This window comes from Drosophila miranda, chromosome XR (genome assembly GCF_003369915.1).
Source record: "Drosophila miranda strain MSH22 chromosome XR, D.miranda_PacBio2.1, whole genome shotgun sequence".
NCBI classification, from domain to species: Eukaryota; Metazoa; Arthropoda; class Insecta; order Diptera; family Drosophilidae; genus Drosophila; species Drosophila miranda.
In genome coordinates this window covers 22,621,923-22,649,650 of record NC_046674.1, presented here as the reverse complement: position 1 = coordinate 22,649,650, position 27,728 = coordinate 22,621,923, and the positions used below count along the sequence as shown (strand labels likewise).

At 46.4% G+C, this 27,728-nt stretch overlaps 2 protein-coding genes across 2 annotated transcripts; one reads left to right on the top strand and one right to left on the bottom strand.

The window, feature by feature from the left end:
- Positions 1-35: 35 nt before the first annotated feature.
- On the top strand, positions 36-4,503 carry LOC108153324 (inositol polyphosphate 5-phosphatase E). Its single transcript, XM_017283240.2, has 5 exons — positions 36-211; positions 690-747; positions 833-2,633; positions 2,702-3,616; positions 3,683-4,503. The coding sequence occupies exons 3-5, from the start codon at positions 1,360-1,362 to the stop codon at positions 3,789-3,791; spliced, it is 2,298 nt and encodes a 765-aa protein (XP_017138729.1). The 5' UTR covers positions 36-211; positions 690-747; positions 833-1,359; the 3' UTR covers positions 3,792-4,503.
- A 12,168-nt stretch (positions 4,504-16,671) lies between these two features.
- LOC108165583 (LIM homeobox transcription factor 1-beta) lies at positions 16,672-22,754 on the bottom strand. The gene is made up of 6 exons (XM_017301656.2): positions 22,446-22,754; positions 17,910-18,699; positions 17,632-17,846; positions 17,384-17,571; positions 17,055-17,322; positions 16,672-16,981 (listed from the first exon to the last, which is right to left on the bottom strand). Exons 1-6 carry the CDS (start codon positions 22,561-22,563, stop codon positions 16,776-16,778), a joined length of 1,785 nt encoding a protein of 594 aa, XP_017157145.1. The 5' UTR covers positions 22,564-22,754; the 3' UTR covers positions 16,672-16,775.
- Between the last annotated feature and the right edge of the window lie 4,974 nt (positions 22,755-27,728).

Below are 27,728 nucleotides of genomic sequence, written 5' to 3'. Positions count from 1 at the left end.
ATATCGTTTTTGCTCCCAACAATATATATCAAAATACTTACATCCCTAATCAGAGTCCCCAACACCCCAACATCGCTCGGACCCCCAAACAGCGCGCCGCATTGCCCACAATATTGAATTACACAAACAATACTATACTTGAATGTTGTGCCGCGAGCAGTGAGGCAGTTCTTCAGCGAAATAGGTGTTTCGTGAGAGAGGTGTCCATCAGGTAGGAAGGATTTGTCAATGCGGCACCTGCACGCTCTAGTGTGTGCACCTGAACCTGAACTTGAATGCGAGTGTCGCGCGAGACACTCAGCATCGTGCGCCATCCAAGGCGAGCGTTTGGCGGCAACAATGGGCTGCTAATTATAAATCACCCGCGAGCCCAGCATAGGAGCAGCGCGGTGTGCAAATGAAGTGATGTCGCCATATCGCGACGCGAGACGTGGTCGACTGTGTGTTTGTGTGTCTCTGGTGGCTGTGTGGGCGCCATAGCCACAGCATGCCAATGTTGTTACGTCGCCGTTTCGGCAGCAGCCACAGCCACCCACCCCTGTCAACCCACCCCATGTCTAATGCTGGCGCCCAGGCATTGCCGGAGTAACTACTGCCATGACTCGTGGCTCCCCCGTGGGTGCCTCCGAGTGTCGCGACTGTTATTACACTGTATGACTGTGCTGTATTGATTTTTTGAATCCTTTCAGATCCCACTGTCCGCACAGCATGTGAGGGAGGTCCCCGGCGAATCCTGGGCCACTGCAGGTGAGTGTGCGTGCGTGCGCATATGAGTAGTAGCCTCCGCCAGCTAATTAGCCATGCGTTTATTCATTCATTCAAATCCTTGCAGTGGAACACACACACGCAACGCAAAACTCCCGATGGGCTGAGCTGAGGGACAAGCAGCCCAATTAGCCAGCACTCGTACGACTCGTACGAGATTTTCGGATCGTATACGTCATCGACGTGCTCAAAATAATTTGCATTGGGAAAGCAAATACTGTGCAAAAGTCACAAAAGTCAGCGACGGCCACGGCAGCGCATCTGCATTATTCGATGACGACTTGGCTGCTGTCTGCCATTACTATTTATATGCCATTATACCCGTGCTACTGAGCAAAACAAACAGTTAGCGGCGGGCAGAGGCCAAGAATCTCATAAATGTCAACCGTACGTTAGACGAAAACTAGCCGCGAGTCGCGCGCTATGGGCAGCCGAGAGATCCCCGTGATAGTACCTAACAAAGCACAAATTTACTTTGCAAAGTGCCTTCCTCCGGCAGAGGTTGAGCTAACCTCGTGATGTAAGGAAGAGCTCTGCTCTGGGAAATCAACGAACAAAGCGATTTGATAAGACTATTTGTCCGACTCGTTCGCCATGCAGCACAGCACCGCTGGCAGCGAGGAGCGCATCACTAGCTCCACCAGCAGCCCCCGCTCTGGCCACAAGACGGGCAGCTCTCTCTTCGGGCTGCTGACCAAGCGCCCTAGCAAGGTGGAGCCCCATCCCGTAACTCCCGATTCGCCAAGCCTCCAACGACGACCCTTGTCCGCCTGCGGCCACTATGATGTGAGCTTCGCCAAGGCCACAGCGGAGCAAGCGGGCAACCATGTTGCCGTCAGCAGCAGCAACAACAGCAATAGCAACCACAAAAGCCAAACTCTGCCGCTGGAGAAATCGCACAGCGGTCTGATAAGCTTCCACAGGCGGACCAAGCCGCCGTCGAAGAGCAAAGGACATGCCCACCGCTACAGCAGTGACGCGGGCTCGCAGAGCGATGGAGGTGCGGACGTTGTGATGCGTCGCAAGTCGCCCAAGCACCGGTCGCCGAACCACAACCGATTCAGCCACCAGTTCAGCCTCTGCTGCAAGGCCGAGAAGAAGCCCTTGACGCCACCGGTCACGGTGCGCTACAATTCCATACCGGACAGCACCAGCAACAGCGTGCTCCGCCGCGACAACCTATCGTTGAGCTGGAGCATGGTGGATAACAATTCTGTCTCGATGAACTCCAGCGAGGGTGGCACATCGTTTCAGCGACCACGTCTGTCCAGTGAGTGCGCTAGTGCACCAGAGTCGCCCGTCGGCACCAAGACCTTCTTTGCCCAATGCAGCAACGCCGCTGCCGCCGCCTCGGCCACAGCCGGTGCATCGGCCTCCGCTGCTGTCGCGAGAAGTGAAAGCATGCCCCGATCCCCGATCCGGCCCATCGCAGTTTCGGCCTGCCGCTCGCGTCTCCGCCTGAAGCTATATCCGCCCGGGAAGGAGCTGCCGCAACTGCACACCGCTGAAGAATCTACAGATATTAAGCGGGCCACAACGCCGCAGCACATGTCCTCGCCCAACATAGCCAGCCAGCCGGATGGGTTTGAGGCGGCTATGCAGGAACAGCCTGGCGTCCGCTTCATGTCGCACGAAAACATGACGCTGCAGAGACAAGGCTCTGGCTCCAACCTCGCACGCCAAGCCCTGGTGGCTGCTCATGCCCTGAACCTTATACCTGCCGAGAAGGCACGCGAACGGAGCTACCTGGACGGCCGACTGGGCTCCTCCTCACTGCTGGGGCCCAGCGAACTGAGCCGCGTTCTTCCGCAGAAGGAAGTCACCATCTTCGTAGGAACATGGAACATGAACGGTCACAGTCCACCCAAGTGAGTTGAAACGCAAATATCATCGTATTGCGGACCCTAACTTAATGATTCCTCTGCTGAAATTACAGACAATTGAATGATTTTGTGCTGCCGGCCAATGTAGAGCATGTGCCTGACATAGTTGTTATGGGAACCCAGGAGTCCACTCCAGACCGCTTTGAGTGGGAAGTCACGCTGCAGGAAACCCTCGGCCCCTCGCATGTGCTCTTCCATTCGACCACTCTGGGAACCCTTCATTTGGCTGTCTACATGCGACGCGATCTCATCTGGTACTGCTCGGCGCCGGAGGATGCCTCCATGTCGGTGCGCACCGGCTCTGCCTTCCGCACCAAGGGCGCAGTGGCCATATCCTTCTGCCTATTCGGTACTTCCATGCTTTTTGTGACCTCCCACTTGACCGCCCACCAGCAGAAGGTGAAGGAGCGGGTGTCGGATGTGAAGCGCATAATTAACGCTCTGGATTTGCCACGCAATCTGCCCAACCTTCGGCACAAAAACAAGGATGTGACGCAAAACTTCGACAACGTCTTCTGGTGCGGTGACCTGAACTTCCGACTCGGTGAGCCGCGAGAGAAATTGATGGAGTGGATTCAGAACACAAAGTTCCCGCTTCCGTCGCACTTGCCACACGGTTACATGCACACGGACCAACTCTCTTCTGTGCTGGCCGACGGTGCCGCCTTCCGTGGGTTCATGGAGGCGAATATAACATTTCCACCCACTTACAAGTACGATCCGGGTAGTCAGAACTTTGACACCTCCTCAAAGCAGCGTGCTCCGGCCTACACCGACAGAATCCTCTACAAGTACAGGCAGGTCCAGGGCCTAGTCATACGTCGCCAGACCATAATACCGGGCGTATCCACGCCGACACAGCCCTATGTGCAGTGCCTGTTGTACGATTCGGTACCTTCGATAACCACATCGGACCATAAGCCGGTGTGGGCACTATTTAAAACCCTCATCCGTGCCGGAACTGATGCGTAAGTTTTAAAATTAAGCCCGAGATGCAATTAATAGAATAACTTTTTTTTTCGTCTCCATTATAGGATTCCCTTGGCTGCTGGATTGTTCAGTCGGGACATTTACTTGGAGGGAATGCGCCGTCGCTTGAATAACCAATATACGGGCGCCTCGGCCGTCTGTGCCATACAGTAGACTCTCATTAGCAGCTACTAGCTAGTCAAAGCTGGAGGTGGCTGTTCCGGCAGCTTCCTCCAGACACCTACTTAGTCATTTACTCGAATCTGTCAGCTAGAGACTGGCTGGCATTTCTACAGTGCTAGTCAAAGCTTTCCTACGGTTGTGTGTCGCCATTGTATTACCTAGATAGGACTCTAGTCTGCAGTCAAATACCAAATACTCGTTCGTGACTTGCCATGCAACGCCGCGGTAGTACTTAGACGCCGCCTTTTGCCTTTCGCCTCGAGGCCTTAGATCGTAATACGTTCCTTATGAAATGATTATGAATGCATACTCAGAAACAATTCTGTACCTCTACTCTAAAGCACAAGCCTAGCGAGTAGTTAAATTAAATGTGTTTTAGCTAACTAACGTAGTCCAAATGTTGAAAAGAGCTCGAAGAACTATAAAATACTTTGATTGTTTAAACTGAAGTACATAGTAGTAAATATACATAAATATTATTATACGAATCTGAATTAAGCAATTGTTGATTCTTGAAACCCAATTGTTAGAATATTTATTTGATTATTATTTAGTTCTTATGATTGTTATTGTTGAATCGTGTCTAGTGATCTGATTATTGAATAGTTTGCAAACCCTATGAAGATTTTATTTCGTTTTAAGCACAAATAATACGTTACTTATGATTTAATTAAACGTTCAAGCCGGAATTGTCCTTCCATTACCATCAACCGACTAAATACCCCAACAAAAATGGAAACTCATAAGCTCCGGGGATCTACACGAGCATCATCATTCCGTAATGGGGCCGGGCCGTCATCGTTGCCCTCACGAAAATGCACCAAAAACGACCATCCCCCAATATGCCATTCGGACACACACGCAAATATGTTAAACTTTTGACCAATTTCAACTTGAGTTGGCTGCCTTGGGGCCCCGGGCGAGCAGCAATTTATTGCCATGGTTGCGATTCGATAGCGCTGGCCATGTTGCAGTCGCAGGCAGAGTCCAGCCGCTGCCACCGCCACTTGTGCACCATTCAAGTGGCCTCGCGGTCTCGGCTCCTACTGCGACTGCACCCCACTTGGGGCGGAAAGCTTGGTGGCATTTGTGGTCATGGGTGTATGCGTATAAGTATTCACATCTGCGAGGGTTGGTCCAAAAGTAGGGGATTTGCATGTAACAAAGATTTTCAAATGAAACTAAAGTTATTTTCGGAACATTATTTGGGGAAATTATCACATATATATATATATATATATGCATATAGATATATTGCATTTATAGTGCATTTACATAGGTACTGGATGAACGCACATAAATTACTTCAAATGATCGAAATTTCTGTGGATTCAGAGGAAGAATATAAGGAAGTGCTTATCCTTTTCTGCATGTCCAATAGTATGAAGCTGATATACATATGAGAATATTGAAAATATCTTAAATTAAGCGTCTCCAAATAAGATCACGTTCCAGGAATATCCCATTGAGGCAAAACGTTAAATTTTGGTTTCTCGAATATAGCTTCGAAGCCCAAGATGTCTCGTATTTTTTCGAATATTTTCGAAAGAATGGTAGCTAACTAAGACGTATCTTAGTTTCAATGTACCAAATCTCATCGTTCCCTTTATTTACGGATTAGTTACTTCAACAACGCAAGACACTCTTGGGCACGACTGTTTCAAAAAAGAAAAAATAAACCAGTTACTATTGGAAGAGTGATTGGCAACATTTGAAAAAAAAGAGATAATAGTTACAACAAATTTGCAGTTTTTAAAGAACCACTAACACTTCTGTTTCAATAATATGGTATTAGATTATGTATATAAATTTAATTATGCCCGGTACTCGAGGAGCTTAGGGATATAAGTTTTGTGGTGGGTGTGTAACACCCAGAAGGTCGCGTTTCCGAACCCATAAAGTATATATATTTTTGATCAGCATCTATAGCCGAGTCGATATAGTTATCTCTGTCCGTCCGTCTTGTTTGACTTCTAGCTCTTAGAAACTATAAGAGCTAGAGCAACCAAATTTTGTGTGCAGAGTCCTGTGCTATCACACTGAATCAAGTTAGTTTGCTACATCCCCTTCCTCCCCAATTTTGAAGATACGCAAAAACTTTGAGCATGACCGTATCTAGCAGATTGCCAACTCTGGATCCGACCTGATTATTATTATAGCCAGAAAGAAAAAATAAAATTGCAGTGGTTACGCTACTTCTTCCACGCGCTAACTTATTCTCTCTTTCTCTTCCTCGTGCAGTGTGCGACCCCTAGCTGAGGGAAGCGAGATAGCAATATATCTGGTGTTAATGTAACAAGAGAGAGAGAGACAGATTTAGGAGAATACAAAACAGAAGCGGAAAACGGAAATAATTTAAAGACTAATTAAAATATTCTAAAACTCTAATCAAATAGGTTATTAGGTTCCGCCTAAAAGGATAAACAAAACGCAACAATTAGCATAATTACATAACTAGTGGTCGTGGTTCCTCTGTCTCTCTATGTTTTTTCCCTTCTCCTCGACGCCCCCTCCCCGCATTAACCAACAAATTAGTAACGAACAGCGAAACAAAGGACAGAGAGAGAGAGATTCCGGCGCTTAAGTATAAAATATAATGTATAGGTTAAATCATAAGATCACATATGTATATTCTGACTGATTACAGGGTATTAAAGTAGAGCCGCCGCCCTTGCCGCGCATCACAACGTTGCCGCTCGGTTTTCAATTCGAGTATACAAGTATCTATGTATCTATGTTATGTATCTGTTACTTTGAAGTAGTATGATTCGAAAATGCTGCAGGTTAAAAACCGCTACACTAGGCTGCTGATGTTCAAACACGTATGTTAGGATCTGACATTTCTCCTATAGGTTCTGCACAACACTTTTGAAGAATTATAAATTGGTTTCCCCAAGAATAGATGTAAAATATTTATAAGACATAACGAAACCGTGCTATATCGTAGGAGTATTAACCGAACTCACCTCGTATGTGTGGGCTCAGAGGTCAGTGTTTCATTCGCTTGACCAAAATCAGTTTTCGAATTGGTCAAACAAAAAAGTTAATGATTGGATGGCCCTCCTTCCGCTCTGGGGCCCCATGGGAATCCCGTGCCAGATGGACTTGATTCCGTTTGTAGTGTACGGGTCCTTTTTGAGGGCCTCCGAGGACTGGCCGGAGAACGAAACTCTTGTGCGGGCGCCGAATTTGTTTAAAAAAACGAGAACAATTTCGAGTGCGTTTTGTTTCATTGCAATCTCTGGGCTGTGGTCGGCGGATGGTATTGTTTGGCGCTGCTGTTATTGTTTTTTTTTCCACAGCTTCTGTAATTCATAAAGTTTTTTGTGGACTGCAGGATTTTTCAGGCTGCTATGAGTCTAGGATGGAGTTGGAACGGGTCTGGGCATTGCCTGAAATTAGTTTGCGTCGGCTGGCAGGACGAAGCGATGGCCCTGTCAAAACTGAAGCTCATTTCCTCTCTTTGCTGAAATTTAACCACAATATATGAAATTATATTAGCACCAAAGGTCGGGGCAACTTGGCGAATAAAAACTATGCCCCTTCTGGCTGTCTATGGGGCCAGGCCACCATCTATGTGTGTCTGCCACTCGGTATGCATGTGTGCGTCGGTGCCAGCGAGCAGTGCACATTAATATCCTGTGCGCATTCGTACGTGTTAATATGACTTTATGACTTCATATGTGTCCATATTTTTGTCCCCGCTTCACGTTTCACACTAAAAAGTTTTATTGTTAGTTACGCTGCTGCCACCATCAAAGCAACCATTTTTATTCACAGTGTTGAAGATGCAGAAATTATTAAAAATTTCCCTATGCCAACCCCCTTCCCCCCCCCCCCCCCCATGCATAGCACACTCGTATCTCAGGGCTCTGCCTGCACCATCAGACACTGAACTTTTTCATATGCAACAGGGCGGGAGGTGTTGTGAAGGCTGCATTTACGGTGAGCAGATCTGATGGATGTGAGTCGTCCACAGTGGACCAACTCGAAGGATTAAAGAGAACAAAATAAATATTTTTTGGATCTCAAGATGTGTAGTTCTGTTCTGATTACAAAATTTTAGTTATTGGGAGCCGAAATTGAATTTTGGTGCTGATCTGAAATTCTTTAATTTTCTTTTAAAAATAAAAAAGAAATAATCTTTATTTTGTAATGGTTTTCAAACCCGGTTCTGGAAGAGTATAGGGGTATATTATATTTGAGGTGAAAGTGGATGTGTGTAATACCCAGAAGGAAGCGTTGCCGACCCCATTGGCTTTGACATATCAAATACAGTGCCGCTCAACTGAATAGGTTCAACAATTTTCAAAAGTCAAACCGCTATATCTTTTTAACCAACTTACCGATTTATATGAAATAATTTTTTTTCATAGATTGATTCATTGTTAATATAGCAAGAAAGTTTGTGGTTTCCAGGACACGTTTTTAAAGGCTATTTATTAATATTTTCAAAAGCATTACAGAAAATGCCTATTTATTCAAGCTCAACTGAATATGTTCAAGTACATTATTGCATTTTGACGTCCTTGTCGCTTAGTAAACGACGTAATTTTTTGTTTGCTAATTGCAGTCAAAGTAATTCACGTTGATTTGTTTGTAAAATGGATCGCGGAGAGCATATAAATTCTGGCCTAAATCAGCGTGAAATGTAATTGGCAACTTTATTCGTAATGAAACAACGTATGGATTCTTTTATATTTATTGTATTTACATTTCAGATATGCATGCGTGTCTACGGTCCCTATGGAAAATGCTTGGTTTTTGTACAATTTATCCGATATGGCACCCATTTTCTTTTAGCCCACTCTCGCATATGGGCGGGGCTCCGGCACCGGCTCCGGCTCCACATTAACGGTAGTTCCCGTATGTGCATATGCTGCTCTCCCTGCGTACGCCCCGGCTCGTCATGGCATTCGGCGAAGCCACTTGAATGCTTATTGTACATTTCAAACAACTCTATTACGAATATTTTTCATATTTCTTTGCAAGTGGGGCACAGGCACGGAAAAAGTTAACATTAAAAGCGATGGCGGTGCCGAAAAGGCTGCCGTTGCGAGGCTGGGGCGGAGAAGACGCCAGTCAAAGCAACCAATTCGCATGCGGCACGTTACATTTTCGCAATAAAAAATGTAAACCGCTTTGCATGCATCTATAGGAGAAAAGACTGCGGCTCTCACTTGCTTCTGGGGCGTGTATGTGTGTGTGCGTGTGTGAAGAGAGAGGAGGCAAAAGTAATAAATGTACGTGCCGCACTAGCGAAAACTCCGGGAAAAGCAGAAGTAACGGCTCCACACATGCACACACGGAGGCAGTCGTGTCAATTTGGAATAAAACCAGGAAGGAAGGAAGGATACCCTTGAGGACTAACAGATTCCTCCTTTGCCATCATAATATGGCTCTCCAACTAGAACTTCTCTGATGATCGCTGAATACGATGATTTCTCTAATGATATGACGCGAAGGAACCCACAAACTACTGCTTGGACATTGCTGAATTAAGAGCCGAATTACATCATCATTAGAAATACTGTCGTTTGTTCGATTCAAACGTTCCATTCCCCCTTCGAAAGGGAATGAGAAACGCCATCTTCCATTTCCGCTCCGTTTGCCGCTTCGCACATGTCACGATCACGACGCATGCAAATGCATGGAAACGATTGTGAATGCAAGTAAGGGGGAGCTGGAGATGAGACTGGGACTGGGGCTGGGGCTGGCTTGAATCGAATGGAAGAATGGGAGTCGTGGAATACGAGTAAATGTAATAAAAATAAACTACAATTTTCTTTGACTACCCCTAGAACCCAACACCCCCCAATACCCCCATACAACGCGTTCTATTGTGCGAATACTTTTTTCGTTTTTTTTTCCTTTTGTCGTCTTGGGGTATGCCACCCCGTCGCCGGGCAGAGGGGGCGGAGTCTGTGGCGATGGGGTCGCAACGGCTTGGCACGCACCACTCTCGTGTTTGAAGTAGCTTTGGATTGTATAAAAGTAACCATAGCTACCATAATTTAATGAAAACATAATCTGCATTCGGAAAAAAAAGCAGAGCCAGAGCCAGAGCCAAGCCCGCGAGTGGAAAGTGGAAAATCGACGGCGAAGGGTGGAGTGGCACCGGGAGGCACGGGGACCCTCTGGAAGCTGGAGAAAAATTCTATTAAATGGCGACAGGTCTGTTCAGGGCTTTTGTCGGGTGCCCAGAGACGGTTCCCCATGAAATATTGTGTTTTTATCAAGTAGCTGACTTATGGGTTGTACAGGATCTCTGACTGGGTCCAATGGGGCTAGAGCAAACAAATTTTGTTTATATTAATAAGTACACAAGTGAATACTCTTCGCATAACTAAACTTTAGAAATCGTAGTATTCTATAACAGCTCAGAAAAATGCTTTCAACTACAAAGTTCTCAAAAAAGCTTTGTTAAGAATATTGTTTATGTTTATTATGTTTAATTAATATTGAAAATGGCTATCAGGGAAACATAATTTCTATCTAGTTATATTCATATTTTCGCTGCAGAGTTCTTAAACATGAGATGAACTTAAATATAGGATATTATTTATAAATCATCCACTTAAACCCACCTAAGCCTTCTTGGAAAAAACATTTTTTCCTTGGTTTCAGGTCACACTATGTTTTCATAGTGATGATTGTGTGCTGGCTGAAGATGAAGTGTCATTGAAATACTGAGTATACCTACAATCGTATTGAAATGCAGTATTCTATAGATATCGAAGGCAATTGGAAACCTCCCCCCTAGAGCGCACAGCAATTCAGCTGCTAGTTCATATTTTGCAGGCTTTTCTTAAACAGAAAATCCAAGAGGGCATTGCCGAGTATCTGGTTACACTTTATTTCTTTTTTCCATTTTATTCAATTTTCTGTTTAATTTTTTTCGCCGGCATTTTTTATGATAAAAGAGGAAAGGGCTTGCTTTAGCGGCAGTGGCGCGACTTGAGCAGTGACTTGAGTATCTCGCAGAAAAGTTTCCTAGACAACTCCTTCAGGAGGTGGAAAGAAAGTCGAGGGACTGCTGCCTGAATATCCTTTGGGCCTTGGCAGAATCAGCAAAGCGCGAAGGACCGACCACTTGTGAATACGCTTTGATGCGCGCGGCTTTGTGCGTGGGTGTGACTGCCGTTGTGCCGATGTTGTGTCTTGGGGTGTTTGGGGGGTGGGGGAACAGTGGGGCCGTACCGTGCCTCTCCCTTTTCCTGCCTCTGCTGCTGGATATTTATTTATTTTGACTTGGTTTGCGTTGCTGGGAGCCTTTGCTGGCTTCAAGTATTTCGTGAGTAGCGTAAAATACGCGCGGGAAATGTAATAAAAACATTTTTTCCAGCGGCTGCAGCATCAGCCAACATCTTATTCCTTCGGCACACTGCAGCCCGACTTCTAGTGCTGCCGCTGCTGCTGCTGATGCCGCTGCTGGGCTTAACTTCTGCTTTGAGCTACTGCTTCTAAAGTATCTAGAAGATATTTTTAATACATGCTCGCGACTTTCAGTGCCCCACACAGATACGCACGTTACTGCTGTTCGAGTGTACGTTCACTCACTTCGAACACTCATCCATGGCATCCATTTGATGTTGGGTTTTCGCTGGCCCTATTGGCAGCGCAGCATAATGAAAAACATTCCGGTCATATGCAAAAATATGCAATGCATTTTCGTATTTTCGTATTTTTGTCAATCTTCATGGTTTGGGTTTTGCCCAAATTACGACTACGAAAATGTTGCAGCAGGACCACAATTTTCCTTTAAATATGTATTCGAAATTTGCATATTAAGCGACTTCTCCTCGCCTGCTGCTCATTTGCATTTGCATTTGCTCCTGGTTTCTGGCTTCTGGCTTCTGCCTTTTAGCAGAAGGAGTCAGAGTCGGAGTCGCAGTTGGTAACACCTTGGCCGGGGCCTGGCCTGCTCAAAAGTCAATCTTCCTCCAGCTGTAGCTACATTCATTGTCTTGAACTACGCCCCTTTGGTGTCTGGCCTGTCAATGCAGGAGGACTCCGGAGGCTGCCGGAGACAGGCGACGATGAACCCCACTGAGAACTGGGATGTCGATGCTGATGAGGTGGGAGGTGTGGCCCTGAGATTGAGGATATTCAACGTAGTTTGGCGTTCGATTCACCAGCTGCCGGATTTTGCAATTCAAATTTCGTCTTTTTGGGGGCGGGACCAGCTAGAGCAAATGTCAAAGGCAAAATACAAGTTCTATCACGGATCTCTGATTTCGAATCGAAATAGATACATGGAAAGATGAAAGTGGAACTGAATAAATTACTGATTTCGATAATAGCTTGTTACCTGACATTTTTCTGTATGTGAGTATTGAGTCGATCCCTTGCGCTTTGTCCACTGCCCAAAGAATATTCTACGAGTATCTCTTAAGCTCCAAACCTTGTGGTTTGAGTATTTTCCACATACATGTATGTACGTAATTTCCAATTACAGTACCATATGGCTTGGGTAGAGTGAGAGAATTTTTCTCATTAGGCATCCGATGACCGTTCGAGAGAGCCGACACGCCTTAGTGCCACTTTCCGGCCTATGTGAAACTCATTAGTCGCCCGATTGGGGCAAGTTTGAACTCATAATGTGGTGGCAGAGTCTGTTGCCTGCTGGCAGCTCAATTGAAAGAAATTTTCAATTTAATGGCCGAGTGTGGCCTCCAAAGAATTGTTTCTCTGAGAGGGACAGTGGCAGTGGCAGTGGCAAGTGGATTCTGATGCCTGGTGCCTGATGGCAGCTATGTGGCTGCCCAGGCCGGTATTCAAGTGGCCAATTATAGACCGGGCACAAGGCAAAAGCACAAAAGGCACAGAACCAATCTCAATCTGTGGCATCGAGTAGACAAATATGGACTATTGTATGCCTATGCACGTAGTGCATTCCCATCCTGTCTCCATTTGGTATTCAAAAACTGTGCGTCTGTGCGATTTTGACGCATATTTGCCAAGCACACAGCCGTATGACCATTTATACTCGAATCCCCATACGCATCCCATCGACACTCGCATTCACAGAGCAACAAATGTATCTGTGAGTATCAGAAGCAGCAGCAGCAGCAGTAGCAGCAGGCTGAAATGCACAATTGCTTCATTTTGTAGAAGGATTTTATTAAACCCGAACCAGTAAAGTCACAACAGAAGCAGAGTGTTCGTCGATAAAGGCAAGTGGCTGAAGCTCCGGAGTCTGAAGCTCCCGGAGTGGGAGTCCTGACAGCCGCTCCACACTACTCCACTCCACTCCACTCCGCCTTTAGCTCCATCTCTTTTCATCTCTAGCTCCTAGGCAATCGAAGTCGATTTGCGTGTGCGTCTGTTGGCGTAGTTATGGTAAATATTCATATTTGTAGCGTGTGCGCAATGTGTTGAAATTAGCATTTATGAATTTTGTTCCAAATGTCGGGCTCGACCGTACAGCGTACGCATGGCACGTACGGCCATGCACAACAGCTTCAACTACTCTGAATGACTTGGCCCGCTCATTTACCGCCGTTCTCCCCTCGGCTTTCTGGCTATCTGGCTTTCTGGCTTTCAGGCTTCTTCGGCTGTATTATGCGAGAGATTCCTGGTTATGGCTTTGTGGTTTTCTGGGCCAGCGGCTCACATTTAGTCATTGGCCGTCCATTTGCATTTAGATTGCGGCCCCTCCCACCCAGCTACCCAGCCACCCAGACTTATTTGAACTACTTGGTCAGGGCCAGGCCAATGAGTGACATCTGTGCAAGATGGTCCCCCTGCTGGCCGACAACTTGTGTGGCTCTTTGCGGTGACCTGCTCATGTTCCTGGGCTCTGATTTACATAATTATAAGTGAAAACTTTTGCTTCCAGTTTGCTTGCGAAGATCTGAGTTCAGTCTTAAGCAAATACATACAGATGTATGTACATACATACATTACAAGACTAAAACAAACAACTAAAATCCTATATATATGTATGTATATTTATTTATTTAATACTAGCTGACCCGGCAAACCATTTGCTGCAGTATTATTAACTATTTCTGTTGGTCCGAACGAAGTCATTTGGAAGCATGAACTAATGCTTCCATTCAGTGCGAATGGACTTCAGGAACAGGTTTGATTCTGGATCCGTGCCGATGAGCAAGCCGTTCAATGGTTCTGGTGGTGTCGCATTTGTAGCTATGAGTCACACATACCATCTGATTCATGTTTTTCCATAGCACCAATCAGCGCTTTCGAATGAGCGAGTCGAAGAAAAGCAGCGGATGTAAATGCTCGATATACTTGTTGGCGTTGTCTGACATTTTCTCAGCACAGTTCCAAACAGAACAAAAATTCATGTTCGGTAACCTACCTGGCAGAAGAAAACCCTATCATATTTGGTTTTGGTGTATCACCAAAAGCATTTGCCATATTTCACACAGAATTGATCTTTAAAGTACTTCTCCATTCTCTGTTTATATGGGTCAACAACAACTACATACATGATACTTCGTTCACACGAGTCCAATTCCCACAGGATCTGGACATTGTTTTTGGCATTTTCCACCCAAAAATGATTTCACTTTGATGGCAATTGCTCAAACACTTTTGCCTTTCTGGTCTTTTGTCAACACACACGCCCTAAGTAAATAAAAATAATGGCACATTTATTTTCCCGATTTATATTGCACATTTGCTCAGTGCGGTTTTTCTCCTCATTGTGGGTGTCCTTTATGGGGAAAAAAAATTGCCATTTGATTTTATTGTTTACATAAAGTGATGGCGAATTGTATTACGAGCTGGAAATATCGCATCAAAATTCAACTTTTGTCAACGATTTGTTAAACTGATTCGATTTTAAAGGCCTTTCCCCGGCTGACTCTGCCATAATAATCATTCTTCGATTTGGAGCATATTTTGGGGCTCCTCAAATTGGTATTTTATTTGCACATAATTCTGGACTAATAATTTTACGATCAGTGGAGTATAATGTTAATTTTGAGGAGTAAATATTTTGTATTCTATTAAAACTTGAAAATTACAGTAGAGATAGAGCCTAATCCTCGTATTTGATATTCCGAGCTTAAAGCCACTTTATAATTTGGGAATCCTTGAGCTGTAATGGAATCGTATGGAACATCCACATATGTATGCTTATCTGGCTTGCGTTCTTCGAACTGCAGACACGGAATACTTCCGGAGTGGAATTTCCACATGTTTTTTTTTGCCAGTGAGCATTTGAATACACCCACCGCCCACTGCCCACTGCCGTAACGGTAATTAATTACGTAATTTACACATTTACGAGCGGAAAAAGATCATTGAACACAAACGACGCGTCGTTACCACGTGCTCGGTGGCGTCGCTCGAATGTGGCGCCAAGAGCTGCTCTCAAGTGCGGAAGGACATTGGGCAAACAAGGACTCGCGACGCTTTTTCTCGCATTCGTCGTGCTGTTTTTTGTTTTTTGCTTTTTGTTTTTTGTTTTTTTGCAGAGCCGCTCCGTGCACTTGTTTGGCCTTGTCCGCGTTTGATTAATGATGCGGACTCGGATCTCTTTTTTACGTGCCCTGTTAATGCGTGTATCGAAAACGACTTACATGCTCTATCATCCTCATATCATCGGGCAGAGAGGGTGGACGACTGCTCGTCTGCAGATTCCTCGAGGGCTGCACTCGGTGGTGGTTCGTTCTACTTTTATGGTGGTGAGGCCAGGGCGGGCCGGGCCCTTTGTTTGACTATTTTTACTTCTACCTCCATCCCCTCCTAGAATCATCGGCACAGCCAGACACGGAGCCGTATCGGTGTCGCGATTGGGGTATAATCTGGTTAGCGGCGCTGATGAGGACAACAGCCGTAGTGCGGAGACGGTGACGGTGACGTTTAAGCACAATTGCTGTGGCTAATGTGACACATATTGTGACAAATTGCATAAAGTTGCGCTGGGTGGAAGTCTGTGGGTGGGGGTGGAGATGTGGCTGGGGTTGGGGGTGGGGCTGGGGCACTTTGGAGGGGTTGGAACATGGACGGGCTGTGTAAACACGTGTTGCAGTTCCCCGAAAATCAATTTGAGGACTAATTGTTTGATGGGTTCCGATTTAAGTTCTTAAATTTATGCTTGCTGTAAACAATCTTAAAGGATCACCAATCAGGGATATCGTTGAGATACCATAGCTACACGACTTGGGGGAAAAAAATCGAAAAAAAAGAGGAATCACAACCAAAAAAGAGAGAGAAATGATTAGCCCAGGTTAGGTGCTACTTATAAGAATCGTATGGAAGCTCGGAAACGTGGCAGTGATTGGCAATGCAAAGTTTTTGTATCTCCGGTGCCTCTGAGAGTCAAAGATAGATCGGTTCGGTTCGTCTAGGTGCTCATCCCTCAGCCTCCGTGCTAGTGTCTCAGTGCCTGGGATTTACTGAAACTTAAAATAGACCCTACCGTTTTACTCCGCCAAACATTCGAAAATGCCATTTTAAGGGCCAAATCGGATACCAAGGCTATCTGGGAGCTTTGGTTGCCGCTTTCCCCACCACGGAAACGAATGACAAAGAGTGTCACACAAAGGACGATTGCGACACTGTGATGTCGATGCTGTCAACAGGGCCGTCACGAAGAGGGCCGGGCAGGGGCTGGCCAGGAGCAGGAGCAAGGCCCTCTGAACTATGCATGACGAATCGGCATTTTACGCCCGTACAGCCGATTGCACCCCGCTTCGGGGTGACTGTGACTGCTGTGTCAAATGCTTTGTTCCTCCTGTCAACCGAGCGGAACTAATTTCCGGGCTGCACCTGCAGGACCACTGAACGGTCCGCAACCTTGCGCCGGGTGGCTGCGTGGCTCCGTGGGGTGGTTGCGCAAGTGCTGCAAGTGGCATCGTTGGCAGTGGCCATCGTTGGGGTGCTGTGCTGCGTAAGAGGCTGCGCTGTGTGGGTTCAATTGCTAGCACATTAACATTCGTTTATTTTACAAGGTCTAATTTTGATTTGGGCTTAAAATTGGGGGGCCTTAGGGATGGACTAGTGCTCGAGGGCCTCCTTGACACCGCACTCGCCGTAGGCACCCAACTCCTCGGGCCGGAAGTAGGAGCTCTGCATGCTGTAGAGTCGGTCGATCGGGTTGATCATGGGCGTCTGCGTGAAGGGCCCCATCAGCTGCTGGAAAGTGGCGTAGCTCAGACCCAGAATGGTGTTCAGGATGGGCTCGTTGTTCTTGTTACAGTTTTCTGTGGATAGGCCATCCGGGAAGGGGTTATCTTCAGGGAGTTCGGGGACGGCGGTGCTATCTGTGGCACTTACCCTTGTTGGTTTCCATGCAGTTGAAGGGCACTTGCTCCTGCTCCTCCTTGATGCAGCGCATCCTGGATAATCCCTCGGAGGCATTTGAATACGGCGACTCCATCTGTGACTCGCTGTCGCTGTGCGCCTCGTCCTTGATTTTGGTAGCCAGACTGCTGTCGTGGGACTCTTGTGAGTCCTGGGAGTCGCTGGCTCCTTTGCTGGGCGGCTCCTGCTTGGCCTTCTTCTGTATCTTCTTGACCTTGGCCCGTTGGTTCTGAAACCACACCTAATCAAGGGAAAGGTATGCAGTTTTCAAGCATAACAAATGCAGATATTTCGTTTGTTACCTGCACAATCCTTAGGCTTAAACCAGTCTCCTTGGCCAGATTCTCTCTCACTTTGCGACAGGGCTTGGGCGACACCTCGAAAGAGGCCTTGAATGAGCGTCTCTGCTGGGTGTTCAGGATCGTCCGTGGTCGCTTGGGGCCGCGCCGTCCATCCAATTTGGGCGGAAAGAGGTCGTCGCCATAGTAATCTGAACACATAATGGAGCAGGTCAGCGATTTGAATGCAGTCGAAGACGTCGCGGACTTACCATAGCCCTGCAGCATCTCCACCTCCTTCTCGTAGTCGAAGCGGCAGAAGAGTTGTCCCTGCTTCACCACATACTGCTCGCCTTTCTTCAGCAGGGCCCCGCACACCACACAGGCAAAGCACTTCAGATGGAAGACGTTCTCGTGGCACCGCATCACCAGCTCATCGGCGGCGACCTTATGGCCACAGCCCAGGCAACGATTGCGGATGTAGAGTCTGCGTGGAATGGAAACATTGCTGGGGTCAAATGGTTCTCCGGCACCAGGCATAGCCACTCACCTCTCGTAGTCGATGCGGCAGTAGAGCTTGCCCTCCCGAGCGTAGCACGAGTGCACCAGGTGGAGGGAGCAGGCGGTGCACTTGAGGCAGCCCTCATGGAAGGAGTTATCCACCACGCGCATGATGTAGCGATCAGAAATTGGCCGGCAGCAGTGGGCACAGTTGTTCATCGGGGGTCCAATGCAACCTCCGGCCCCCATGTCCCCTCCCATAACCGTGTGCTGTTGCAGCAGTTGAGGCGCTTGCGGTGTGTTTGATGCAGATGGAGGTGCGGGTGCCGTGAAGCCGTCCATCCCATTTAGACTGCACTCCCCCAAGGTAATGCGGTTACAGAGTTGGGGCGGACCCGGACCCGGGCCCGGACCAGGACCGGGACCCGGACCCATGCCCATGCCCATGTCCAGGCCCATCGTTTGTGGATGCTGTGCGTGGCCATTGTTTATGGCGCTGTTGCTGTTGTGGTTGTTGCAACTTCCGTTGACATTTCTGCTGACTGACGCCATTTTGTCATTGTGGGCTGCTGCTCCGGCTTTGCCACTTGTAGTGGCTGTTGCTGCTGTCATACCTCTTCCTGTTGCCGTTGCCACTGCCGCCGCTCCCGCTCCCGCCGCTGCTGCTGGTGTTGTTAACATGCGTTCATTTCCGTTCAACAGCAGTTGATTGAGCCCCCCAGCCTGTGGCTGCCCCGCTCCTGAACAGGGTCCGGATCCTGCTCTCGCTCCTGCTCCTGCTCCAGCTCCTGTTCCTGGTCCTAGTAGATGTTGCTGTTGACATTTTATGTCCATTGGAACTATTTTGGTTTTGTGGTCGTGTCGTGGGGCAGCCCCCAACATGCAAATGAGAAACATTTCAGATATTTTTTTTATTTTCCCTTTGGCATGCACATTGCGGCTGCGAGAGGAGTGTCCGAGTAAGAGTACGAGTACGAGTAGGAGTGAGTGTTTGTGTATGAGTGCGTACTTATACATGGGTTGGTGTGTGCAGCTTTTTGCGCCTGTGTGGGCCTCAAATTTACAACTGCGGTCGGTTGGCCGTGGCAAAAACTATGCCCCAAACAACAGGATTTGTATTTGCGGTTCGACTCGACTCGACTCGCTTCGCTCCGATCCATCCAGTGTCCATCTGCCGTCCAGAGCGTAGCCACCGCCTCCCACTGCGATGGCCCACTGCGAGTGCCACTGTTCATCGGAGTTGTGTGACCATTTGCCAACCATTTCGAGTTGTAGTAAATTTGTGGTTTTGCAATTATTGAAATGACTTTTCCAGCAGCGAATGTGTGGCCCCTCCCCCCCCCCCCCCCTGGTCCCCCTGTCTGGCTGCACTCGAAATACTTCCCATCCGCCAGCTATGGCTTTTATGCAAAACGAAAAAAGGAAAAAGCCCGCGTAGCCTCTGCGTATACGTAATGGATTTGTGTGTGTGTGTGTGCGCGCGATTGTTCGGAATGGCGGCAAAAAATTACTGTACATTTGCGGTGCTCGTTGTGCTCGGCCTTTTGTTCCGTGTTGTCTCAATTTATGGCAAATTGCTGAAATTTCACCGTAATTTGTTTCCCAGCATTTACGTGTGTGTGTGTGTCGCCTTTTTCAGTGTTATTGTTGCATGCCCCCTTACGCGTGGCCCCCTCCCGTCAATGTGGGTTTGTCATTCCGCATTTTGAATGAATGATTTAAATGTGTGCATAATTTCATTAAATTTTTGAAACATTATGTTTATCTGGTATGCAAATTTATGCCACGAAATATGCAGAGAATTTTAAAGTTATTCTGCCGTCATTTACATTGCATTTTTTTGTACGACTGAAACACGCCTCTACTGTTAGCTCACGGGCAAGTCCACTGAGCTATTTCGAGGATGGGTATTATATTAGCAAAATATCAGAACTCCTCTAGTACTATATTCGCTGGAACTTATCTGAATCGTTGCCTTAATTAGATGTTACTTCATTCAAGTTAAGTTTTATTCTGTTTGGAATTTGGTGGCAACATTCAAAAGACAAGCCACAAACGATTATGCCATTAGGCTGTTGGTGGTTAAAAAATGATTAAAAATAATATTAATATTAATTACACTGTCCGATAATCATTTTGTACTTAGCACGAGACAAAAGTTAGGCTGTAGACCTGGATGGGCAGATCATTTCCCTTATTTCTTAGTCTATTATAAAATAGGGTTAATTTAGTAAATAAATGCTACCTTTGCTATTCTTTGGACAATTTTGATGATGAGTAACTACATTTTCTTGAAAATCAATGCGACTAAAGAACTAAAGTCTAAAAATAGGACCATAGCAAATAAAAACAAAATTCTTTCTAAATCCAAATGTTGATCAAACAAAATGGGAAAAAAGTTAAACTTTGGGTGGCTATATCTTCAGGTATTTCCGCTCTATCGACACGAATCAAAAATCTTGTGATAGTTATCTTTTAAATTAATTTATTTTTGTGGATATCTGGCCTGCAGATGCCGAATAAATATAATAGAAATGCTCAATATCAACAAATCGCTGTTTTGGAATTTTTAAAAAAGATTTTGGGGGGTATATTGGGAAGTACAACTATGAGAGACTGATCCACCCATCGAGGATTAAAACTTAGTTTTTGTCTCGTGGAAAGTACATTTAAAATCTTTCATTTGGTCGCACAGCGATATTAATTTCCTTAAATGTACCTACCTAGTATAATCAGGACAATGCATTGACAAAAAGTATTTTAATGGAGTATTTTAATACCGATTTCTAAATGTAAAATTGATGTATGTATAGTTCCAACACTTAGTGGTTTTATAAGAATAAAAATTAAGAGATCTTTGATTGGCTCATGGAAGAGTATTCTTTTTGTTCTGCTCACATTATTCTTCTTTATAAATAAGGATATAAAATATGAGTAAATGAGTCGGGAACACTCTCACAGATTAAATGAATACATTTTGAGAGTAGTCAGTGATTTCCTCTGTCCTCCCATCAAGTAGTTGATTTTGGCAAATATCGGGAAAGCCAATTAGAAATCTGATGATCAGATCAAAGTCGATTTCTGTCACTCTCCAGAGGAGTTACTTCAAAGAAAAGAGGACTGCCCATTCAACTGTCAATGGCAACAGCCACCTCCTGCAGTCTGTCAGCCGTTTCCCTTGCTTTGATTAACTTTAGACACTTTGTAGAATGGGTGCTCCAAGGGACTGCAGCGGACTAAGCCGCTCAGCGGCCACACCTGTTACACTTTTGTCCGCTCTGTGATGCCGATGCCCTTTGACAGATCAAAATATATTCGGACATGTTTGCCGGACATGGCTGTGCATGGCCTCCGCGGATTTGGGACGACAAGTGCAAATCCGACATTGATAGGTCTACCCCCCGCTCTAATTAGATTCTAATGTGCACTGAGAACTAAGGGGCGGACAGGGGAACGGCGAGCAGCCACCCCGCGATGCTTATAACTAAATTATAAATGAATTTCATTGAATCGGGGAGTAGTGTGCTGGGCTAACCGGGGCATTTAAATGAATCAACAACAGGGCTACGCTACCCACCCTTAGGAGGCATCATACACAAAAAAAATATGCTTTGGCTTAGACCGAAACGGAGCCCGAGTTCCGGGTGCGGAACGGGGACTTGCGATGTCGGTTAAGGCGGCTGGCGGCTGGCGGCATATGTTGGCAGTCGACAGACAGCAGCCCGCGAGCGGAAACCCTTGCCAGGAAGCTGTGTGTCGCCGCTGCCGCTGCTACAGCCCCAGCCTTGCCACCGCCACAGCCTCTGCTTCAGCCTCAGCCTCAGCCGTTTGTCAGTCGCTGCCTCGCATTGCCGGGGACTGACAGCGTTTTATTTAATCGGATTTGGGCACACAATGAAATTACGGATCCGTTTTGTTGTGCCAGCAATCGCAGCGTAAATGCTTTGTTTTGGCCTAATCTCTGACAGAAGTCAAATTTGCTTTGCACTGGAAAATATGTTGAAATTTTCTCTGGCTTTTCGCCAGTTGGATTTGAGCACTTGATGTTCAACTTGTGGGTGTCACTGCGAATGGGAGGCTCAGTTTATAGGGATATTTGTCGGCATGTGTGATATTTTAGTGTCGGATAAGGAGTCGACAATTCCTGTGCTCCTAAGGTTTAAGGCCAATGTCTATGCTGGGATATATACTAAAACTACTAGAAACTTTCGATGGTTCAAAGTTTAAGGGATTACTTTTTGCAATAGATTCGTAATGGATTTCTTACTCGGAGATAGTGTTTAAGTGGATTGTTTTGAATACTGAACATGAATAGGAATGCATCTGATGTATTACAATAAAGTCTTATGGAAGAATAAATATTCTTTGTCCTTGTGAATTCGGGATTCAGTATGACTGAAGGCTGCACCTTTGAAGGGACTTTTCACTTATTAGATATGTGGGTGCTCTTGTTTTCCTCGATGATGTTCGCTGAGAGGTAAAAATGCCGTCGGAAAATACAAGTCTTGGAAAAGCCGTCGGCTTTTGGTCTTCGGTCAGGAATCACTTCGTCTAGTCGAGTCGAGTAGAGTCGATTGATACTTACACATGCCAATCTGCATTGGGTGCTGCTCATCGATCATTGTGTTTTCGTTTATTTTGAAAAATTCAAAGTCACAATTACTGGCAGTTACATAATTTTCGCAAAGTTCTCGGATGGGCATGGGATGATTTTGGCAGCAGGAACTTCCTTTGTTTACTGGCACATTTTGCGAAGTTTTAGTGTTTGAAAAAAAAATTAGATTGTCGCTAATAATTCGATTGGGAACTTTCTAGCGGCTTGCGTCGAGGTTCTCTGACCTGGCCCTGTTACGAAACGCGATGCTTGAATGATTACGGACCTCTGATGTTAATGAAATTTGTTAAAAATCATCTGCTCTTCTTGCCAGATGCACGGCCCGATGCTGCCGATGCCACTGCCGATGCCAGTGCCGCTGTCGAGGTAGGAAATTCTCTCCAAGCTGGAGGAGAAATGGCCACTGGGTACGCCATTTTAGATGGTATGACTATGGGGGTGTATCTATGTGAATGGGAAAGCATTTCCTGAGCTCCAACCCCTGCAGGTTGAGAGCGAGAGAGACGCTGCCATTCGCCTTCCCCAGCTTCGGGGGCGCATGCGTTGACCTTGCCTCAGTCTCCGCCGCAGATTTGGGGCGCTTCTGACTTGTTTTGCCTTTGTTTTGCACTTTTGACTTTTGTCTCTGTTGTTGGCGGGGCAGCTTTTATTTGTTTTGTTGCACGTAGTTTGTATTGACAAAAGGATGTTTGGCTCGGCGATTTCTTGCTTGCTTTGTCGCCTCGGCCTCGGTCTCTGTCTCTGGCTCTGGCTCTCTCTCCGCCACGGCAACAGCATCCCCAAAGACTTTCCTCGAGCACTGGAAATCTATGGCCGGAATGTTGTTTTTTCGTGTGCAGGCCACGATTTTGTTCTCTTTTTTTTCCGCAGTTGCTTGTACATTTTAAATTTATTGATTTTCGATGCCTTACGGTCGGAATCAAATTAAAGTTATCTCCCCAATGTCGCAGCTTTAATTGGCATCTCGGACCTCGTGTTCCGTGTCCCGTGTCCCGTGTCTCGTGTCCTGTGTCCCGTGTCCTGTGTCCGTGCCTGCCCCTCCCAGTGGGTCGTGTTAATGACAGATACTCGCACTCGGCACACACCGGCGGCTCTTTAAACTTTTGGCCAAATGAATTTCGGTCTATTAAACGAACGCGCCAAACTTTAATGTCTAAGCACTTGCCGGCTGACTGCATGTCTAGCTGCGAGATGAGAACCTGTCTGGTCGGGGCGTTTGGGCGCTTGGGCTGTCGGCTGGTTCCTTGGTTGGCTTCTGAACTGGCTTCTGGGTTGGCTGGCGTTTTCCGGAGAAAATTCCCCAGAAAGTTTCGTAAGCGCGAACGTGTTACTCACAATTAGCGCGGGAGGACCATTTAGCTGCCAGCTCCTGTTTCCTCGTTTTCTCTCCGCCCTGGTGTTGCGTGTTGCCTGGCTCCTGATAATGATAATGATAATAATTATGTGCGGCTATCATTGTAATTCATAATCGATGCACGAAATACGAGTACAGGGTGTTGAAGGAGTTCGTAGGGAGCTTAAGAGAACTATAAGTATTTGTAGACGGATCTCCCAATGGTTTAGGCGTTTACAATTCTTAATAGGTATGGGGGTTTTCTAAGATTCGAGCTTGGAGTCGTATCTTTTAAGATAAAGGTTCGACAAAACATTGATCTTTGTTAACCTTCATTTGTAGTTAAATATTCAGAAGCTGTTTGGCCTTGGTTCTAGGGCACAGCGGGCTATTCTAGAACACTAGACATTTCTTGTACCTTAAGTAATAGGATTAAGGACCATGCATGAATGTTTGATGTTCCTCGGGTCATTGTAACTCAATCTATTTAAAGGTTGTTGATTGTTGGACAGTCTTTTGTTGGCACACTTTCATTTACCCCGTCATAGATATCGTGAATTCCCAAATGGAGCCCCAGTCGACATGGCAACACCATCGCCCCCGTTCCGCTCGCCTCATCTGACAACCCGCAGGCGTCCCGAAACTTTTGCCACTTTGTCTACGCGGAGCCTAGACATGCCACTCAGCGAGTCCTCTCGAGTGGTGCCGGGCGGGGACTTAGAGGGAGGGAGCTCCCTGCTGCCACTTACTGATGTCATCGTCGCGTCTGTCAGGCTTGACTTCTACTTGGATGCCGCCATACACTTGCACTTGCACTTGCCCCATGTTGCTGGCACTGTGCTGCCAGTGCTCGCGCTAATGACTAAGATTAATTTGGGTCAGTGTGCTGCCCCCCAACACGTGGAGAGAAGGGATTGGTCGTGGCACGTTGTGGGGCACAGAGCACAGAGGTCCACAAACTACATCCACATATAGGAATTATGCGCGTGCCTCTCGTATGAATGAATGCAGATGCAGCCTCCCAACGGGCGCGTCTGTGTGGGAGTGTGAATGAATGAATGAATGGCAGCACATTGGGGCGGGACGGGCCAGGGCAGGGAGTGCGGCAGGCGGCGGGGCAGGCAGGGGAATTTGAAATTGTTGGGGGTTAATTAAACACGACATGTGTGGCATTGCATGCATTTGTGCAGCGGCAGAGCCACTGCGACCCGCTGAGTGCCGCACGCGCCTCCCGCAAGTGTGAATAGGGGGCCGAGGCGCTAATCAATGCGCCATAATAGACAAATATACCCTTGCCTCCGCGACGAGTTCATTATGTATGAAACTGCCGAGTGTCGATGCGTTTATGGAGTTCCATTCCACTGGCAGTGGCAGTGGCAGTTGTAGTTTTAGTTGTAGTTGCAGTTGCAAGTGCTTGGCCCCAGATAATGCCGATGGTGGGATTTTCGAGAACAAAGCTCCATAGTATTTTGATTGCAGATATTTGCTATATATTGTAGCGTAAAATGTGACGTGTTTTTTCCGAATCTATCCTATACAAAATCCAATATTCTCAGACTTGCAGCCGCTCTGAATTCTATTGTGAAATGAATTCACATAGCTATCACTTCCACCAGTTAATATTGAAAGTCTTTAAGCGGTGGAAACAAATATCGTACTTTTTAATTCACTTACAAATTTAGGAGCTAATCGTAGGATTGTGCAATGCACTGTAGCTCGATTCAACCCAATTGGAAGAGTTGAAATATCCTACAAAGGAGGGAAAATTCTGGGATGGTAAAGACGTCGCCGAGCGTAAGTAGAAAAGGTCCAGATAACCCCAATATAAGCCGTACGACCATTAAAAACGTAATTTAAAATCAGCTTTGGATCAATGACTGTGGGTTCCATTAAGGGTCAACTAAAAATTCCGGCGGAAGGAAGATATTCGACACTGAAGTTGTTCCTGCTGCAAAAATATCACGGATCAGAATATGATCAGAATCTCATAAGATGTATGCGAGAACCATGGTAAACAATCCAGCTAATCGGAAAGCGATTAAGTGATATCAAATAACGATATCTGTTACGGTTTTAGGAGCCATATCCGCAATTTGAATAATCTGAAAGATGGACTTCTTCTAAAAAACATACGCCCCATAAAATGGGGCTAGCCGGGAAAATTGAAAAATTGAAAATGGTCAACTGAAAAATATGTGTAATCTAAAAATAATAAATATTGGTAGCTAAATAAAAACCTTAATTACGTGGAATACAAGATTTGATCCCACATTTGTATGTTTCGTTCCAATCACGACATAAATATGTATGTTTTGTGGCCCATAAAAGTGTTTATTTAATCATTATTTAATAAATTCTTATATTAAATTCGAATTTATCTTTTAATGGGATCTTCTGGATGCCGGTGGGGTTTCAACAACCTAGTATTTTTAAGAAAAGACAACAAGAAACAGAGATTTTTTAACGCTTAATATATAATAATAATGATCAACAGTTCCATTAATGGGAGAAACCTTTTGTAAAAAACAGGCACGACACGAAAAAGAACACATAGAGAAGGCTCTCGGAAATACTGTTTTTCATTTATTAATACTCGTATGTGATACATTACTGGGCGTGCCGTATAATCCTATAATGACAGGGGAGGAGGGAGGAGGGCAGTGTCCTCCACTGTCTGCAACTGTGTGAAAGGGAAGCCGCCCCATGGACGGGGCCCCGGAACCCCTGCGGCTCCGACTTGTTGAGCCAATCGGGTGGACAGTGCTAAAAAAATAACTACACAAATATGTATTTATTTATGTGGCCCAAGGAGGCGGCCGGCAATCGCAGAATAAATAAAATATTTGGCATTACAAATTGTTGCGATTTCTGCTGCCCGCTGGCCCAAAGGGATGCCGATGCGGCTGCGGCTGCTCTGGGCTCCGGGCTGAGGGCTGAGGGCTGCGGGCTCTGTGGGTGGTGTTGCCTGGGGGCATGTGGCATGTGGCAGGGCGTCTGTGGAAACAAAGTAACGCAGAATTATGCGTTGACCGGGACGAAGGATCCAGGACACAGGACCAATGCATGGTTGTCCTTGTCGTTATTGCTGCGTGGCGGGCGACAGGCCTAAAAAATAAATAAAACAATTTACCTCAAGGCATAATAAAAGTTCATGGCTGACGCACGAGGGCCATGGGGGGATGTGGAGTCTCCCCGTACTCGCATGTTGGAAAGGGAGAAGGCGAGAGGAGGACTTAACAAGGCGCAAACATTCTACCATCCCATGATATCCCATCCCAGCCCATCCCAAAGGCAAAGTCAATATTTGTCGGCAGTTTTCGACTGCGTTTCCAATAACCATTACGGATGTAGGGATTACGGAATGGAGAATATTCCGCTCACAGCATCGCAAAGCGCACAGCGGGTTAAAACAAATAGTTTGTTGCACTACAAATACAACACTTCCTTTGCGCTGTCGTCTTTATGGCAATGCCAATCCCCAAGGATTGAGTTTTCATATCAGGCCTCGGAGTAGACGTCGTCGCCGTCACCATCGGACCACTACCCATGCCCATGCCCATACCCATGCCCATACCCCCCACTGGACCCAGCATGCGGCTTACAGGGCTCTGAGTTGGCATCTATTTTGCAATACTTTAAAGCCTGTCCCCCGCTCCACAGTCCGCAGTCCACAGTCCGCAGCTTTTATTTTTTGTCTTCTGCACATCCATTCTGAGCCCCATCCGCATCCCCATCCCCATTCCCATGCCCGCCCAAGTCCTCGACCGTTTGTTCGTCTTTGTGTCCTCGTTCAGGACTCAACGTCCCTTACCATCTCATCGCAGGAATGCCAAATCCGCTCTTAAAGGATTTGTGCATCATCGTTTTGTGCGCTCCGCTGCTGCGCTCATCATCATCATCCTCAGCATCAGCATCAGCAC